This window comes from Lycorma delicatula, chromosome 4 (genome assembly GCF_047948215.1).
Source record: "Lycorma delicatula isolate Av1 chromosome 4, ASM4794821v1, whole genome shotgun sequence".
NCBI lineage: Eukaryota > Metazoa > Arthropoda > Insecta > Hemiptera > Fulgoridae > Lycorma > Lycorma delicatula.
Window position 1 is genome coordinate 61568044 of NC_134458.1, and position 19428 is coordinate 61587471.

The 19428-nt window shown below is 30.1% G+C and overlaps 1 protein-coding gene across 2 annotated transcripts in view; it reads right to left on the bottom strand.

The window, feature by feature from the left end:
- LOC142323456 (phosphatidylinositol 4-kinase alpha-like) overlaps window positions 1-19428 on the bottom strand; it is a 141593-nt gene that overhangs the window by 91076 nt on the left and 31089 nt on the right. For both annotated transcript variants that reach the window (XM_075363094.1, XM_075363095.1), the window contains 4 exons: window positions 14497-14597; window positions 7998-8139; window positions 5812-6019; window positions 3822-4008 (listed from right to left, as the gene is read on the bottom strand). In XM_075363094.1, coding sequence (XP_075219209.1) covers window positions 3822-4008; window positions 5812-6019; window positions 7998-8139; window positions 14497-14597 — 638 coding nt within the window. The remainder of the gene's footprint in view (window positions 1-3821; window positions 4009-5811; window positions 6020-7997; window positions 8140-14496; window positions 14598-19428) is intronic.

Sequence of the window (19428 nt, forward strand, 5' to 3'; positions counted from 1 at the left end):
CGATCTAGTATTCAAATCCGTGTAAAAATAATTAACTTTACTAAGACTTGAATGCTGGAATTCTCGACTTCCAATTAGCTGATTTGGGAAGACATGTACACAACTAGACCAACCTGGTGGCTTGATCAAGATGTTACTATTTATATGGGTTCTAGACTCTACCAGCAAGTAAATCTTTATGTATGATTTACTGAAATATTAGTTGGCAACAATAGTGATAATACATTTGTACATAATTTGTTAGGAAATATGTGAAATAAATTAGTAAAAACTGACATATTATTGAAATACAGTGTAAGTTTTCCTCTATACATCAAGATTCTACAACTGTCAGAATTTAATTAGCCACTTAAACAAATCTTGCTACATTGTTGATGTGCAACTACTGTAAATCCACATCATCCTGGAACAGGTATAATACCAAGAATATCTTCATTTCAAAAAGGACAACAGAATATTATTTTAATTTTATTTTAATGTTAAGGAAATTACATCATTTATAATTATAAAATAAATGGTTTCATTTTTTTGCATATCTTTTCAAAAGCAAATAGCTTAAAAGTACATTTTGAATCTTACACTTTAATACATAATTAAAAGTTAAGTAAATGCAAGGCATGTTTTTAAAGTAAGGTCTGTTTTGAAATAAAACAAAACTGAAAAATATGAACAAACTTTGTTAATTACCATAAAAACTGCAATTATTTACTACTTTTCTACTTACCTGCTTTCAACTTAACACATTTTTCAGCCACTGTTTAAAGTGAAGAAAAGAAAATAATTGCTGAAAGCTGTCAGGGCTACAGGGTAGATGATTGAAGAATTTCAAAAAAATTCTTTTAACTGTCTGATTTACAGTGCAGGCCAGCCATTGAAATGCAAAAACAAAATCCTGTGAAATAGCACCCCAGACTGTTTTTTATAACTCTTTTAACATTTTGCAATATGTATCAGCATTCACAGTAATTCTGCGATCACTAAATTTAACAGGCAAGATAGCCTTTTTGTCCCACCCAAAAAAAAAAAACAGTAGCCATAAGCTTCTTTACCAAATGTTATTGTTTGAACTTCTTGGTCTAGGAGATGATGAATGCCATCACATTTACTATTGCTTTGTCACAACAACTGAATAAGAAATCCATGTTTCAGCTCTGGTAAAAATGTGATCAAACAATTCATTACCTTCATTTTTGTAAAGCCACAAAAATTCATGTGTGCAGCAAAACATTTTTTGTGTATTTTAACATCTTCGGTATCCATCTGGCATATCATTTTTTTATTGGTAATTTTTTCAGTCACAACTTCATAAATCAAAGATTATCAAGCATAAAAAAAAACTGTGACAAGACGAAGCATTGGTTCTTTCCTTTTCTCAAATTTTTTCATTAACTTTTTCAATCAAATCATCTGTTGTCACTGACAGTTATCCACTACATTCTTCATCATGAACGTTCAATCATCCTTCTCGAAATGAATGGCACCATTGTCATACTTTAGTATCACTCATAATATTAGGCCCCATAAATGTCACAAGTTTACCTGTGAATTTCAGCTGCAAAATTGTTTTTTGCCATCAAAAATCAGATTATTAATCACACTTCACATTTGGCAGGATCATGAATTGCAATACTCAATACTCATTATAAACGGAAGACTATAAACAACTAAAAAAAAAATTACTAAACTATTGTTGCTAACAGCTGACTATTGATTGAAATAACTGAGCCACACAAGCACCATCTATTTACATCATATATACAAGCGGCAAATTCAAAACAGACTTTATTTTAAAAATACACTTCATAATACATTTTATTATTAAACAATTTAGTAATCCCCTATGCTTTAATACTGTCATGTTTTATTGTATAGTATTAATATAATATAAAAACTTGTTATTTTCTGCATTACTGCTATAAATTTCAATTTTTTTTTTAATTATTTTATTTTTTTTTTAAGTATTTTAAAAATGTTCTAATGGTTGATTTCAAGATGGGAACCAGTTTTTAAAAAAATTGTCATTTCTGTTCTCAGTACATATGATTCTTTCTCCACTAAAATAAGTTTTAGCAACACTATTATGGTACACACACAGTTTCATAATTTCTATTAGCAGCTAGATGGATAAAAGATTGTGAAGGAAAGAATTTCCATTAAAAGTAATAAGAATCCCAGCAACCTAGTAAAAAAGAGTGAAACCCCTTCACAATTCTACACAGTCAAACAGATGTTCTGACAAGAACAAGGTCTATACTGTATTCTGCGCTAATGTCAAACAACTGTATTCTTTACTAACCAACAGTAAAGTCTGCAGCAATTATAAAGGAATTGTTTTATAATCCTTTTTTTCATCCTGCTGTTAATTGAAATTATGTATGTAGTGTTGTTGATACAGATCATTCAGGGAAAAAAATTTCTACCTTCACTGAGGATCAAAGTAGTTATAATTTTTAAACAGCTGCCATAATGAAACTAACTATTACAAATTTAAAAAAAAAGCTTAAGAGCAAAATAGAAATTTATTCTTAAAAGTAGTTAATTATAATTTTATACATACCTTATCAAGGTTATGGAATGTTGAAACTGAACTACCAGGAAAACAGATAAAAAATGGAATAATATTTATGAGAAAATTTCCGTAATTCATACTGATTTATGTTAAATAAATTGCAGCTCATGAAAAAATTAACACAAATTTCAACTTTTATTATACAATGGAACTCTCATTTTTTCTTCTATTAAGTGATTTGTATCACATAACTCTTCAAAGACAACCTTTAATAATGCAAACTACAATCCTTTTCTAATAATGGCCACGAGTGAATGATTTAACATGCATGTCCCAGCCATAGCTAAAATACCCATTTATATTACCTATTCAGACATTTCTTTGTCCTTATCATCCATGTAGAACAAAGTACTGAATGTTAAATTTAAATTCTCTTCTTAAGACTTAGATAATATAATTAACATCACAAAACTCATTTGTTGAAGAAGTTATTTGCCTGTTGTTTTAAATTACATTTAGTTTTTTAAGGTGTTTATATTTTTAATTATTTTAAGGTTTTAGAAATTTCAACTGCCAACATATAAACTATAAATGAAAACCTAAATATCTTCAGAGAATAATGTCAACTACAAACTCAAAATATGCTTTTATATATATATATTTTTTTTTATTTTAGCTATTGAAATTTCAATATGACTTTTAGAATATTTATTATTTTATTTATGTAAAGTTTTGGTAGATTTCAGTATATACATATTTTATTTAGTTTTTGAAACAGTTAAAGTCACTATAAAATAAAATAAAGATTTTGGTTGCAATTTACTTGTGACATACATCAAGTTTTATATAATATATGTGACACTATATGTATAACATTATATACAAAGTAAAGCAAGGATAATGAGTTTAAATATCTCCCAAACGCAGTTCTATATGATATTATACGACACATAATCTACAGAAACATAATAGCCTGTTGGAAACCATCAGTAATCATAGGTGGATGGTACATATTTTTTATTTTGATAATGCTAGCTTTGCCAGTTGATTCATTTAAAAACCATTAATAGCCACTAGCTGAAAAACTGCAAATGCTTGGAATATTTACTGGAGACATATTTCAATTCACTGTTTCAACAAAGGGAGAAACCTCAAAGATAAAATAAAGAAACAATTCCTAAGATGTTTTTAAACTTCTGAATACATTCTACACAACAATTTTTTTCTCTCAAGAAACAGGGAAAATGAAACATATGTCGTAAAATAATGACGGTGTAATAAATATATCAATAATCCAAAAATAGATACTCACCTCACATTTTGAAATGATCATACAACCAAGCTGATCAACAATGAGAACATCAACAGCAGATGGAACACGGCAAAATCGTTGTTGAAAAAACTGCAAGATAGTATCTGTTGTTTTCGGTGTATCTTTAAGTGACACAGCGATATGTCCCAACATGACAATAGTGTTCATTGAAATCAACACGGACTCACTGTAAGAAGAATGTACCAGTTCATGTAAATAAAAGATAAAATTATATGATAAATAACATAAAACAAACTACACAGTACTGAAGGACTTTCTGATATCAACAATTTAATTTTAACCCTAGAAGTAATAATGTATAACTCTAAAAGTGACATGCACATCATATAAAAAATTCCTCCTTCCCAAATTGGTAAAAAATAATCACATTTTTATTCTACAAATTACTTGTATAATTTTGAGTAGATTAACACAATAAAAATTCAAAACTATTAAGAAACAAGTGACATAATGGTTGATGAATCCATTTCGGTGTTCACATAATTTTTAATGAACTTATCCCCTTACCAGTTTTTGACAAGATAACTCGTTATTAATTACCTTGATACAAACTGCCCTTGACAAAATAACTAGTCATCCACTTTTTTTTGCTGAAAAGTGCCTCTTGACGAAATAATTTGTCATTATGAATTGACCTGTTTTATTCTGTTTTTTGATGAGTTACTGTAATGTGTGTGAATCAAGTTACATTTTTACTCTAATTTAATGGTAAAGCGCTAGTAGCATATCAGTTCTCTATTCTATACGTCTTGTTTCATATCTTTCCCAACAGCCGTTACCATGTATTTTTTCGTTTTTTTTTTAATCATTCCTTAATTTGTGTATGTGTTAGTTTTATTATTTCTTTGAGTTATTTATTGTTTTCTTTTATAATTTTCATAAGTTTACTATTATTTCTGGGTAATTTTCAGTTATATTTTTATTTCCAACTGTTTGTATCTGTGAATGTGACCGTCCGTAAATAAGAAATAACAAAGTTGTTTACTATACCCTAAATTTAGTAATTTTTTATGTGAATAAATGATTGTGTTATTATTTGAATTACTAGTGTTTTACAATATTACTGATATGACAATTAGGTTTAATAAATGACATTTATTAGTACAAAATGGCCTGTTCATCAGGTGTAAATGATAATGATATAACTGAACTTTTAAATATAATTCTTTACACTGCATATAAGAAAAATAAGTAACTGCATATACGTATAACTAATAATTCTTTACAATTAGTTTTTTTTGTCATACTTCATTGCATACATCAAAAATATGCAAAAATAAATGAGCAAGATAACAAAGGTTTAATAAAAACAAAAGGGCATAATAATATGATTTTCCACTAAAATAAAAAAACCATTAAGATAGTTACCACTAATAGGTTTAACATTTTCTGTGAAGCTGCTGTAGAAATGGATGTGAAATATATACAAAATTATTACAATGTATCTAATTGGTTTTTTTTTGTGGAATTTTATATAGTTTCTTAAAGGACATGAATATTTCAAAACTTCAACATAGAAAAGTTTCTTTTTATATTGTTAGTATATAAAGATAAATTATTATATCTACATGTTAACAACCACGTTTGATGTAGTTTTAGAAACTGTTGTGGTATAAAAGTTAAATTATTTCTTATAATATGATCAAGTAAATATTTATAAAAAAAAAAAAAAAAATTTTCTAGATAGTAGCAATTTCTTCAATATTACAACTACAGTATAGGTACAAGTGTATCTATACAAATTTCTATCATTTACATACTCTGTATGAATATGAATATAAATATCAGTACACAGAATGTATGGTGGTTGAAATATAAAATCATATAGATTCTAATTGAATTCTGAGTTTGGATTCCAATAAAAGCAACAGATTCTTTCAACTATCCACATTCTCTGCATCCTTCTAGGTGCAAAACTGGAAATTCAAAAAGCAATAAATTGTTGAAAATAGAAATATCTGAAATTTACCTGTCAGATTTCTCAGCGGTAAATAGTCTGTTAGAAAGGGACGCAACCAGAGCTGGAACACAGTAAGGATCTACACTATGAGCAGATCGCAAAGCTTTACAAAGATTTTCAATAGCAGCATCACGTAATTTTTCAAATGGTGACTGCTGCTGCAATGGTAAATTATCAGATACAGCTTTTAACTCTGATCCATCACATGTGACTGTAACTGAAAAAAATATTAAAAGCAATAAGAATATTTAAAAGAGCAAAACAAAATAGAAAAAAAAGGTATTTATTATTTCATTTCAATAAATAAACATAGATTACAAATTAGCGCATATAAGAAACTAGGATAAAAGTATATGGTTATTAAGAATCAGGTAACAATTTCAATCTATCTCGCTAACGATAGACATTATTCTCTTTTACGATATTAAATTGTAACGTGTTTTAAAGTTATACTTCTGAAGGTGGATCCAATGAAAACATGTTGACAAGACTACCTTTTTTTTTATTTTAGAAACTCCATAATATTTTTCATGTTATTTTAATTAAAATATAGGAAATGGGAACAGAGGTGGTTCGATAATAAAATAAACTTTAAAAAACTACTAAAAACTAAAATATAATTCTTTTTTTTGTCTTTAGAAGTTAGCACCAAATACAAAAGAAACAATTACAACTGATTTACTAATCCTTAATCTGATGCTAATTCAAAAAAATAAAAATTTGAAATAGAATTAAAAGTTTTTTTTTTTAGTACGATCTTTTGAAATTGATTTTATTTACTTTTTGAAGTTTATTTTTCATCTTTCAGTTTTATTTTTAATTCAAATTTGGTTTGGGCTATAAAAGGTGCTACCTCCATGAAAAAGAAGCCACTTCCAAGAACTGCAAATACAAGAAATCGTGCACTTTGATAAAAAAGGAATATAGAGAAACAAGATAAAGACACTGCTATCAAACATGAGCTAAGGCTCTCGAGAATGTGTTAATGTCTATTACTTTTTACTGTAGATTTTTCAACAAATTTTTTATTTTTATTTTTGTGTTAAAAATGCTTTGAATATCAGCATAACGTAGAGATAAATTATAACATTAAAATAGTAAAATTTTACTCAATGATAATAAATAAATAAAAATATCTACAAATTGTCAACTTAGATAATTATATTTTTTATTACACTTTAATTTTCTAAAGAAAAGTTACAATGGGACCATTAGAGTAACTTCCTCCATAAAGAAAAAAGTAATGAAAATCAGTTCATTCGGCCAAAAAAAACGTGCGCAACTGATAACCTCCTCTTTTTAATGAAGTTAGTACTAACTTCATTCAATACATCTATGATATTTAAATTTTCTCATAATACCATTTTAATAAGTTTAACTTTGTATTAAATTAAACAATTTTGATAAAGCTCAATCATGAGATCACTGAACAGTTTTTCTGATTTTCTCAAATGTAAAAAAAAAACAATTTTACATACAGTACAATCATTAGAAAATCATTATGCTTGTGAATTGGTTGTTAAAAACTATATTATAGTTTGGCAAATGAAAGAATGCAGCTGAACTTAGACTGCAATAATTTTTCAATAAAAAAAATCATATAAAACTGTAATAAAATCTAAACCAAAGCTGGTTCCTTTCCACATTAGTTTATACAGAACCTTTTCAAACAACAATGAACATGACACTTACATTCTTGAGGAAAATGAAGAAACATGATTTTTGCGGTTTTTTTTTTGTATATGTTCCAGCCTCTAGAACTTATACTTTTGTAGAAGGAAATTCAGTTTAAAAATGTTAGAACAGACCCCTATCTTGAATTATATAAACAGGAACAAATTGGTATAGCCTTGTAGCCATGTAGACACAGCCTTGTAGCTGAATTTTTTGGAAGTATGTGTTTATCTTCTTATATACTGTACATATTTGATGCTTTTTCTTTTATAAATTAAATATACCTTTTAATACAGAACATTTAACTAGAAAATTCCAATTCATTCTAATTCATACTAAAAAATTAACTCGCAGCTAAATAATTAAAAATATTAAGTAGAAACAAACTGCATAATTTAGAGAATAAAAGAAAAACCATTTACATAGATAGAAAGAAATTACCTCCTTTAGCTTAACTCTAAAGTGTTAATTTTTAAATATTTTTATGTAAATTAATATTTTACATAATTAAATATTCATACCAGAAATGTCATGTGGATTTCTATCGGTGTGAATATGATGCAATTTTGCAAGAATAGGAGATGGAGAAACCAAGAAATCTCTAAGGCAGTGTATGGATGTACTTGCAATGTTTGGAAATTTCTCTGCTAATTTTCCAAGGCCCTGAATATAAATAAGACAGATAAAATATTAAATAATTATATACTTCTCAAATAAAAATGATTCTACTACTACTTCCAACCTTAATTTTTATTTAATATATTAAATTCAAACGTCCATTATGTCAGTTATGTCAATAATACTAACCCCTCATACGTTACACGTGCATAAAAAACTTTTCACAGCTCTTAATGAACATAAGCTGATAGAATAACAAAAATATTTCAACATCAATCATAAACTTCAAAATTTTGAATGACAAAAATTTGAATGTTTTATTGATTTTTTTCTCAACTAGATCCACCATTTTAAAGTACATTAAATTTTAGAACACCATTTTACATTTACATTGAACATTTTAAAGTAAATAATAAAATATAAATCTCATTTTATTACATAGATATTAAGTGTTTTATTTTAAACAAGAACATATTTACTACAACTACTATTTATAAATCTTAAGTTATATACTTATCTTGTAGCTAGAATCTTAAGAAATTTCACAAACTGCATAATCTGCATCAACTCCTCATTTCAAATTATAAGTGACCTAGTTCATTTCAAAGTTCACCTTCTCTTCAGATGGCCAAAGCTCCTATAGCCCTTTGTATGTATTCCTATACTCCATACATTCCAGATCCCCACACTAATGATTCCATACTTTTTAATTTCTTTCCAGACTGAACCATAAATAAATTACAGAGCATAAAGCAGTCAATCCTGCTTTATATTCTCATTTTTTACTTTGTCCAATGAAAAATAACCCTTAACAATTCTACAAAACCCTGTTACTACTGTTCAAACTCATTTTGTTTCCTTTTTTTAAAAAAATATCCATATCACTCTCCACATTACAAATACTACCAGTATAAGAAAACCTTATCAAACCTAATTTCCTTTCTTGTTGAATATTTGTCTAAATGCAACAAGTAATGTTAATTATTATTCTTAGATCAATGATAATTCACATAAAAAAAAAAACAAAGATCACAAATTCAAAAGAACAAGCAATTTTGAAATCAATTAAACAATTTCTTGGTTGTTTTGAAAAGTATTCAGGCAATAAACTTGATGAAAAATTAATATACTTTACTTATTTATTTACAATGATTCAGGAATTTGCCCATTACAAATACTCAAATGCAAATTAGAACACACCTTCAGCAGATGTAAAAATTAAAAAATATGGCATAAATTACAATATCTGAAACAAACATTTATTATATTCATTCTTAATATGATAGATTGCTTGATACTGATGAGAAGTTCTTTTCCTTACGGTATAAATCTTCATATTTATAAACATTAATTGACTATAAATTACAATTATATTTTGGTACCAGTTATTAATAGTAGCTAGGAAAACTTAGACCATCATTGTATAAAAAAAAAGTAAATGCAATTGAAAATTAATTTCTATAACATGTCTATTACTCTATTCTATTATCGCATCCTTGTTCTTCAAAGTATGTATCATATAGAAATATATATTATTCAACTTCATTCATAGTCTGAAAGAAGTACTATTAATCTAACTTCTTCATTATGATATTTTCCAGCAGTTTCATTCTATTACTTACTAAACTGTGAATATAAATTGAACTAAACTATTATATGATGAACTAATTTTAGTATATCTATATTATTTGTAAGGCATTCATTTTTTTAGTATCATTTTCATGCCTATTAATGTACGTGTATATTTTTTTCTTGTAGTAGAAAATTTAATTTGAGTAGTAGATCTAATTTTATCATCAATGGGGCTCATCCCCACCAAAAAATAACCATTTAAAGAATAATTAGGTCCTTAATAATTTAATTAAATTTCTACAAAAGTGTGGAAAGAATCAGTTTTCTTTGTCATTTAAAGATTTACAAAATTACCACTCTACAATTATATTTCATTTAACATCACTGACATATCACAGTTAACATTTTTTGTGATCTGTAAAAGCAGCAGCATATCATAACATTGTCTTAGGTAACAACTACGCTCATCTTACCAATACCTAATGATGATTTAGACTTCTTCTTTATCAGGAACCCAACTCAGGAGATCAAGTAAATAACCTTTGTCCCACGGGAAGGCTAAGGCAGGCCACCGAGCAGAAAACAAATTATGCTTGCTGGGCCTTATTGGTTCAAAGTTTCATACATATTCACATTAGAGCACTGTCTTAGCCGGGAGAATGAACTACCAGCCTGTTTTTCAAAAGAACCAGTAGAAGAAGAAAATACTACAATGGTGCAGGATGAAGATAAACTACACCCAACTGAACATGGGCAAGAAGAAAATGGAGTGATTACACCCTGACTGCAAGAAGTTGTTACCACTTCCCTGTTCCTACAGGTGTGGAAAACACAAGAAGTTGATCCAGAGTGCCAATGACTACACCAGTGGGAGTGTACATCCCACCTGGCAATCGTTCGGCTGTCATACAACACTACCACCACACCACACTCCAGAAGTCGGTCATACCAGAGCAGAAGAGGAGACCTGGTGGGCGATCCACCAATACTACAATTGGCAGGGCCATATGAAGGAGGTTTGGCAGTACATATGGGAGTGCCGCACATGTGCCCACTACAAATGAGGGCCAAACCTTTCCACCAGACAATCAGCGACCCCAGAGTTCTACAGATTGCTGGAAGCATGTGGCGATTGACTTAATGGGTCCATACCCAGAAATAAAACATGGCAACAGGTTCCTAGTGGTGGCGACAAACCTGTTATCCCACTGGGTAGAGGCTTGGCCCGTTTCTCAAGCTGACACAGACACCACCTTCAGCTGTTTGGAGGAGGAAGTGTTTTGCCACTTTGCCTATCCTGCCATCGTGATAGATTATGAGACTATGCTCACAAGCTGGAAGTTGAAGAAGTTATGCCACCCATGACAAATTACACACTGAACTACACCCATATACCATCCATGGGTGAATCCCAAGGAGTGCAGGTCGTAATCAGGAGGTAAAGAAAACACTGAGAATAGCCCTCAAGCAGGATGTCCAATCCCTAACTGGGATAAGAGTGTGCCACAAGTGCTGTTCGCATTAAGAAATCAGGATAATGCCACGACCAGCACACCACCTAGTGAACTGCTCATTAGGAGACAGTTAACGAGACCTGGGGACTGGCAGCACCCAAAAGCAGAGAAACCGCCTCGACCCACTGAGGAAAGAGAGGAGAAGGCAGCAGTACACCAAGAGGTCTACTGTCAAAAGAAAGTTCACAGACAACAGAGAACAGCAACCAACATTCAAGGTGGACGACCAAGTGTTCGTCAGGCAGCATGCCAGCCCTGCTCGCGATGGTCAATATGCAGGATTTGAGGCTTCGTGGGAAGGCCTGTACATGGTCCGTCAATGAACAGGGCAAGTTTATGAAATCGACTGGAAAGACACCCGGCTGAAGGTACACGTCTCCAGACTGAAACCTGCACACCATGCCCTGACAACTCAACTACAGCAAGATCCATCAGATGTGGATCCATATGCGCTTGCCTAGATAAGGGGGGGGGGGGGGAGTTGTTACCACATACATGCCAAACCTAAAATCGGCGGACAGCAACAGTAGCAGCTCAGATGTCAGCGAGAGCACAGTATACGTACGCGCTTGCACAGCGTTACTCCCGCTGAGCAGTATTCCCACTATAGCGGCGCTACGGCCCTACCACTCTCAGGCTCCAATAAAAGAGCATCCATGAGAGTGAATTTTTAATTCATTGTCGACCACCACCTGAAGAAGACCAAGAAGAAGAAGAAGAAGATGGAAGAAGACAGAAGTTCCCTGGCTGCCTCAACGTGGGATCTCCCGGCAGATGCCAACATCCCCACCGGAGCAGCAGGCCTGGTCGGCCCGCCGAGGGAGCCACTGGACGTGAACGCTACCTTCCCGCTCCAGCTCGCCGGGCTTCAATTGCCGTGGCTGGCGGACTCAGCAGCAGGAACCGGCCCAGCGTGGTATCGCTCAGGGAGAACCCCATCGGCCGCACCGGCGAAAGACGACCGACGCCGACCCTACACTGCGGGGCTCTGGGGGCACCATTGCCACACTATATTGAGGACCCAGCTGCTGCTGAGGGGAAGCCCAGTTTGATTTCAATGGACAAGCTGCAACTCCCCAACTACAGCCAAGTCGACTTTGCCGGAGACCAGCTTCAGAACCCAACAGCTCTACTCAGAGCTCAAAAATGGCCCTTTTCAGGGCAACCAAAAGGTTATAAATTACAACGAGCCGTAGAAGCCAATCAATGACAACAACAGCCCTTCTCAGGTCTACTACAAGGTAATACAGTGCCACGTGCCGTCGAAGCCATTTGAAGATATATATATATATATATATATATATGCTGATCTCTGTGAAAGAATGGTAGCATCTGTGCTTAATTTCTCAATTCATCATTTGAAAAGTTCTGAGTTCAAATTCCAGGAAGAAAATAGCATTTTCACACATTAAAATTTCCATACTATGTTCTCATGCAAGCTTATGTAATGAATTAATAATCTAAAAAAAGACATTGAACATCTGATACATATTTTCACATAATATTCTCTTCTTTTCTCAATGATCACTTTACTGCAAAGATGTCATCTACTTTTGACCACTAAGCCCTAAAACATGTCTGTTCTTCACCAATTATGTGCATCATGTAAATCTTGAGGCTTTCATTGACTATCTTAGAGAATATCTCACACACACTATCCAAGAAACAGTTTTTATTTCCTGTAATAAAATCTAAATATTACAAATTTTTTTCAGCTATATAACTTAAAAAAAAAGTATGTAAAAGTCAGCCACCTGAAGGTCAGTATGATCACAACATTTCTACCAACATTAACTACAGCCTAGCAGCCCTGAAGATATCTTCAAGACCAATATTCATGTACGCTCTAGTGACTGGTTTTTTCCTAAATTAAATGTGTGCTATGGACTTAAAATCATATATATTAATTAAAATATAAATATATAAAATATTAACATAATACAAAAACATATTCATAACTTTTTTTTTATCATGAGCCTCCAGATTGTTCACATACATATTACATCCTCATAATCTCTTGGATAGTGCTTACAATGAGAACTTTAACTTATAGTATGAAGGTCATTCAATAATTAACACACAAATAGTTGTGGAGGTAAGAATGTTACTTTTAGAATAGTAAGTCGGTAACTCTGTAATGAATTTTGGTCAGCTGTTTAAGTAAAACTGATTTGTTTATAACCTTAAAATCTTTTATGATGGTGAGTCCTCTTAAAGTTTGTAAACCAGTTAAACAGCATACAGTGATCTGTTTTTTGCTTCCCAAGGGTGAAAAACTGGTTAACTTCTATATGAGAAACAATATGGTCAAAGTTGTATGAACTGCAGAAATTTTTACAAGTGGGTAGAAAAATTTAAAGATGGTCAAACTTCAATGACTGACAAGCACCGTTTTAGATCTCAGATTGAAGTTTCAACTTCAGCACTTGAAATTTGTATTGACTCTTTCATCCAAAAAGACTGCTGAATTACAGTTGACAGATTAGCATAAAGAGACAAGACTTTACATGTGCACAGAGCAGAAGTAAGGTTATCAGATAAAGGTGATGCTTTTTTGCACAGAATTCTAACCTATGCTAAAGCATGGATTCATCATTATAAACTGAATAAAAAAGAAGCGTGGAGTGGAAGCTTGTGCATTCAATTGTAAAGAAAAAATTCCAAAACCAATCATCAGTAAGAAAAATCATGATGGCAATCTTTTGGAATGAAAAAGCTCTGATTTTTGTCAATTTTCTAAAAGATTGACAAACAATAAACAGCACATACTACAGTGACATGCTTACCAACAAAGTGAAGCCAGCAATTTTGAAAAAACACCTTGATCTCAGCGCGAAGGCATCATTCAGCTTCACAATAACACTTGGCCTTACACATCTCAGATAACTCAAAAACCATCGATAAATCTCACTGGGAAATACTACCTCGACCCCCCCCCCCTTTCCACTAACCCAATTCAGTCCTGACTTGGCCCTATTAGATTTCTACTTGTTTGGTACACTCAAGGAGGCATTACATGGTAAGAAGTTTAATGGTAATGACAATGTCAAAGAAAATGTGCTACATTGTCTCTGACATCAAGACAAAGATTTCTTTGCAGCAGACATAAATAAGTTGATTCAGAGATGGAGATGTTGAAAAGTGAAAAAAAAAATATCACACTGATTAAATAAACTGTCTTAGCTACAGAGCAATCTGTGTCTTTAATTATTGAATGATTCTCGTACTACAAAAATTAAACTTAATTATAATATAAATTAAGTTGCAAAAAACATTAAAAGCAGCAATAATAACTGTTATGGTCATTTAATATTACCTCTAAGCAAACCATAAGAAGAGGCATATGTGCTAATACCAATTTCAAGTTTTGACTGGCAGTTATTTTCCCTGTCAAGCGATTACAAAGGCTATCTGCTCCTAAACACATAAAAATGAAAGATACAATAATTTAATACAAAATAAAAAAGAAAATAAATCAGTGATCAAATTTTAAATTTTAAAAAGAAAACAACAATAATAATAATTATTTATTTATTTATAAACAAATAAATCAATTTGTTTATTAAATAATTATTTAACAAAAATAAATCTAAGGGAGTAGCAAAGTAAAAAGATGCAAGTCTGAGAACACAAAAACCAAAAGCTAATTCAGTGTTTATTAATAATTTAATTTCTGTACAACATCAGAATTATATAAAATCTAGACACCCCATTGCTTCAGAATGTAAAAACCTCTAGACGATCAGACTGCTATCCTAAATACATTTATGATTATGTAAAATATAATGTTTTAGATACACTTTAGAGTAAAGAAGAAATTAGGGATGTCATCTCCAAAAGTAGACTATTTAGACCGGTTAAATATTTAGTTCACTGCTAGGTCACATCTATAATATCACTGAAATATGACTGCAGTAAACTGAACAAAATAAACTGATTTGCCAAAACACTAAATAGAAATAAGTGCAGACACTACGACTAAGTCAGCTCCATTTCATGTAACAGAAATAGACAAATAACTAGTTTATGAATAAAATAAATTCCTTGACAGAAAATATTTAAAACTAATAAATTTCAAATGTCAGTTCTACTAAAACTAAAAGACTAAAGTATTTAATAAAGAAAAAAAGAGAAAAAGACAAAAAGAGAAAATAAAGTGACATTGTTAGATTCTAATTTTTTTAATCAGTTTAGTTTTATCATTACCAAAAGTGTAATTTTGTTTATTTAAAATGTAACATTCTAGCATATTTTTTTAAAAATCCTTCTTTAATTAAATTATTGCTTTAATCAGTTAAAATCAGGCCCGACTGCCATAATTCAGCAACTTCCCTTCTTCCCTGACATTCTTCCTTAACATATATTTTACATAAACTGCTATCAATAAATATAAATAAAAATTTACTCAGATACCAGATTTAAAAATAAACGGATACTATACTTACTAAACACAAATAAACTGGAGCAGGAGAATGGGTATCATTTGCAGGGAATGTTGAAATAACTAAGTACAAATATGAGAGTCAAACTACTGGGAAACTTCCAAAAAAACTTGCATACATAATAGATATGAGATCATTCTATGTGGTAAAGTTCTTAGAAGGAAGTATATTAAGAACAAAAAAAATACCAAGGCAAAATAAATAAAAATTTAAGTTCAGAAAAGATCATTTATTAAAATCAATATTAACAAGGGAAAGTTAAAAAAATAAAATAAGGAGAAATAATAATTTAATCTTCATCAATCAGTTGCTATTACTTATAACTTAAACAATTTTTAAATCTGAAATATAAAAATAGTTTAGCTACTTATGAGTTTTTGAATGTGTTTTGGTGCAAATTCTCAAGACTTTAAAGGGCATAGCAAGAATCAAATGAGATAATGCTAACATCCAATCACATAGATTTTATATGTTTTTGCTCAAATATACTCATAAAAAGACCAAAAAGTATTGTAATTAAAAAAAAACAAATTCAGATAAAAAACTTACAAAAAATAAAAGCTTATTATTACCTGCAATATTTAATTTACTATTATATATATATCTTTATTTTTCTAAAGTCATTACTTATAGACCCATATTCCTCTGTACCAATAAATTTTTTTTAATTTTAAAAACCATGGAAGTAATTTTAGAATAAAAAAAAAGTAAGTGCCATTTCATTTACTTTGTAATTCTGTACTTGGATTGTTCAAGTTGGTTTTTGATCATAAAAATGTAATATATATATATATATATTACTTTATTTTGATTAAATTTTTTATAGTCCATTTTTTCTTTTTCCTCTCTGTACCTTAAATAACTATATACAACATTTTTTTCAGACTCCACAAAGTATAGAAATACAGAATACTCTTACCTTTACTTTTTACATTCATCAAAACGTTTTTGGGCCTAAGCCCATCTTCAGTAACATTTTTTTATAATTCTTTATTTATTTACACTTGCACATTAATTTTATTAGCTTTTTACATTTTATTTTGTAAAAATTGTCTGTTAATAAAATTTAAAAACATTTTAAAAATTCAGAACAAATATTTGTTGCCAAGAGAATGAAAATGTATTCACTTTTTCATTCTAACATTCTTCAGAATTTTTAAAATGTTTTTAAATTTTATTGAAGACTTAAGACAATTTTTACAAAATAAATGTAAAAGCTAATAAAATTAATGTGTAAATGTAAACAAATCAAGAATTTATAAAAAATATCACTGAAGATGGGTTTAGGGCTGAAAACGTTTTGATGAACATTAAAAAGTAAAGGTAAGAATGTTCTCTACTAATTCTGTACTTTTTTGAGGCTGAAAAAATAATATATTTTATAAATATATATATATAGAGCTCACCAATTGAGAGGATCCTAAGATTCTAAGATCATCTTCAATTGTCTTAGAATTACATTTAACCTGATAAAATACTGAAGTGATCAGTAACAAAAAAAAAATACATATATATATTTTTTAAATATTGTTAGTGAATTTGTAAAACATGTGTTACAATAACTAATAATGAAGATGATCTAATAATCAAAAGGCTCCTTTCAGTCAGCGTGTTCGGTCCAATTATACTAAATTGTGATTAATTAACAATACATAAACCCGGAAGGGCTATTATGGAATACTTATTATACCTTAATACTTATTATTATATGGAATACGTATTATGGAAATAGTAAATTTCATTATTATCACAAATGCCTCTAAAATTATATTTTTCTTTGTTCCTGACAAATTTCTCATTAATTCAACATTAAATACATCTTAGTACAATGATACTTAGTAAAATAATAAACTCCTTTGCAATAATATGTTTAAGTAACTTCACACAAAATGTTTTCCCTCTAAGAAAAATAGTGTTTTTTAATACATTTCTTCAAGTTATACTTGAAGAAATTAATTAAAAACCACACTCATTATCACTAGACGATGGGAAACCTATATTACATTCTAAAAACAAAAAATTCTTACGGCAGCTAAAAATTTATTATTAAACATAATGAAAAGATTCTTAATAGAGTCTCTCCCACCCTCAATTACTTTTATACTGCCAAATGAAAAGACTAAATGACAAAGGTTACTGAGTAGGGAAATCTAAACCACTTGAACATCAATATTTTACAAGTTTTTCTAATAAATACATTTTGGAAAAACAAAAGAACTTTTCTACATTCTCAATACTCCAATTCTATTTAATTCATAGAGCTAAGGGGTTTGAGGGCTGAAACACTTTAATAACAGCATTCTTTTCTATGGTAAAATATATTTTGAAAGAGAAAAACTGAAATATTGCTATTCTAAACATTTGTTAACTCATGGCTAAGGGGCTCTTACAAGTACTAAGGAAGGTGAGATTATGGATATAAGGTTCAAAACAGTGAAGAAAGTTTTTCGTATCAGTTCATTATGGCATGATATTACTCCACACAAACCAACAAATATACATTCAAACCTCACATCTTTATCTTACAGATTATTCAGAATGTGTGGGATATTCCCACAAATTCTGAGATGAATTCTGTAGCATATGAACAATGCAAGCCTGACCAGGATTTGGTAAAAGGTAGAAGCACTACCACTAAACCATGAAGGGCAGCATATTGGCATACTATCTGTATTGAGTAAAAGCTAACAAATGAACATGCCACTTAACACTGACAAAAACAATTATTTCACTCATTTGAAATATAAACTAATTAATAGCTATCAATAAAATTCAACAGCAAGCAGTTTCCCTATACGTAAAGATTTATCTGGGTATAATACATTATCACCAAAATGTTGAACTGTACATTAAAATACATAACAGAATCATGGCACATGAGTCAGGCTCAGTCTCTAGTTACAACGTTAAATCCAAGTCTAGCTCAGGCACTAACTCTGAAGTGCTAAAGTACAACATTCCAGATTTACCAATAAAATTAAGTTTAAAGGAGTCATTATATAAAATTTCATAATGAATTGTGAAATCAGTTTTATAGTAGTAATAATAATAAATTAATAATTAATATTCAAGTAAAATCTGGCAATATGAAATAATCAGTAAATCTTGACATAGGTAAATTTTATACAACTCATATTAATTAGTAAAAACAATTCAAGAAATAGAAAATACACATCCATCATAAAAATAACCAATTTAGACTGTATTAGTCTTTTTTTTATCATAAACTCAAAAGAGACAAATCAATGAGCATGTTTAGGAAAAGCAGCACACAGGTATAGTATGTCAAATAAAAGTCATAAAATCAAATCAGATAATAAGATACAAAAACACAGAGCACACATATGATACTTCTGAGAAGTACAGTTTTTACAATGCTCCTTAGAAAAAGCTTGAAGTTAATCGTATAAAATGAGGTGAGAAGTACAGGGTGATATCTAATCCTGCCTGCCAAATCACTATAACCTAATTACCTCTTTAGTGGATTAATACATATGGATGTATGAAGGTGAAAAACTTTTGCCACTGTGTTTCTGCATACTGTGGACTACAACACCTTACAAACGAAGTCGTTCACAGATATTTGTAAGAACTTTTATGAACCAAATGCTCTTTATTTGGCCGCATAACAAACATTCTGACTAGGTCTTTATCAAGATTCTAAAAGCATTTCTTTTAAAAATAGCCAAAGTTTACAGGGCAGACACTGGCACATAATCCTACCATTTATTTGTGTGTATTTGTTTAGTTTTTTGCAAGTAATATATTTACAATAAACTTTCATTTGTTCTTTTCAATTTATTTTT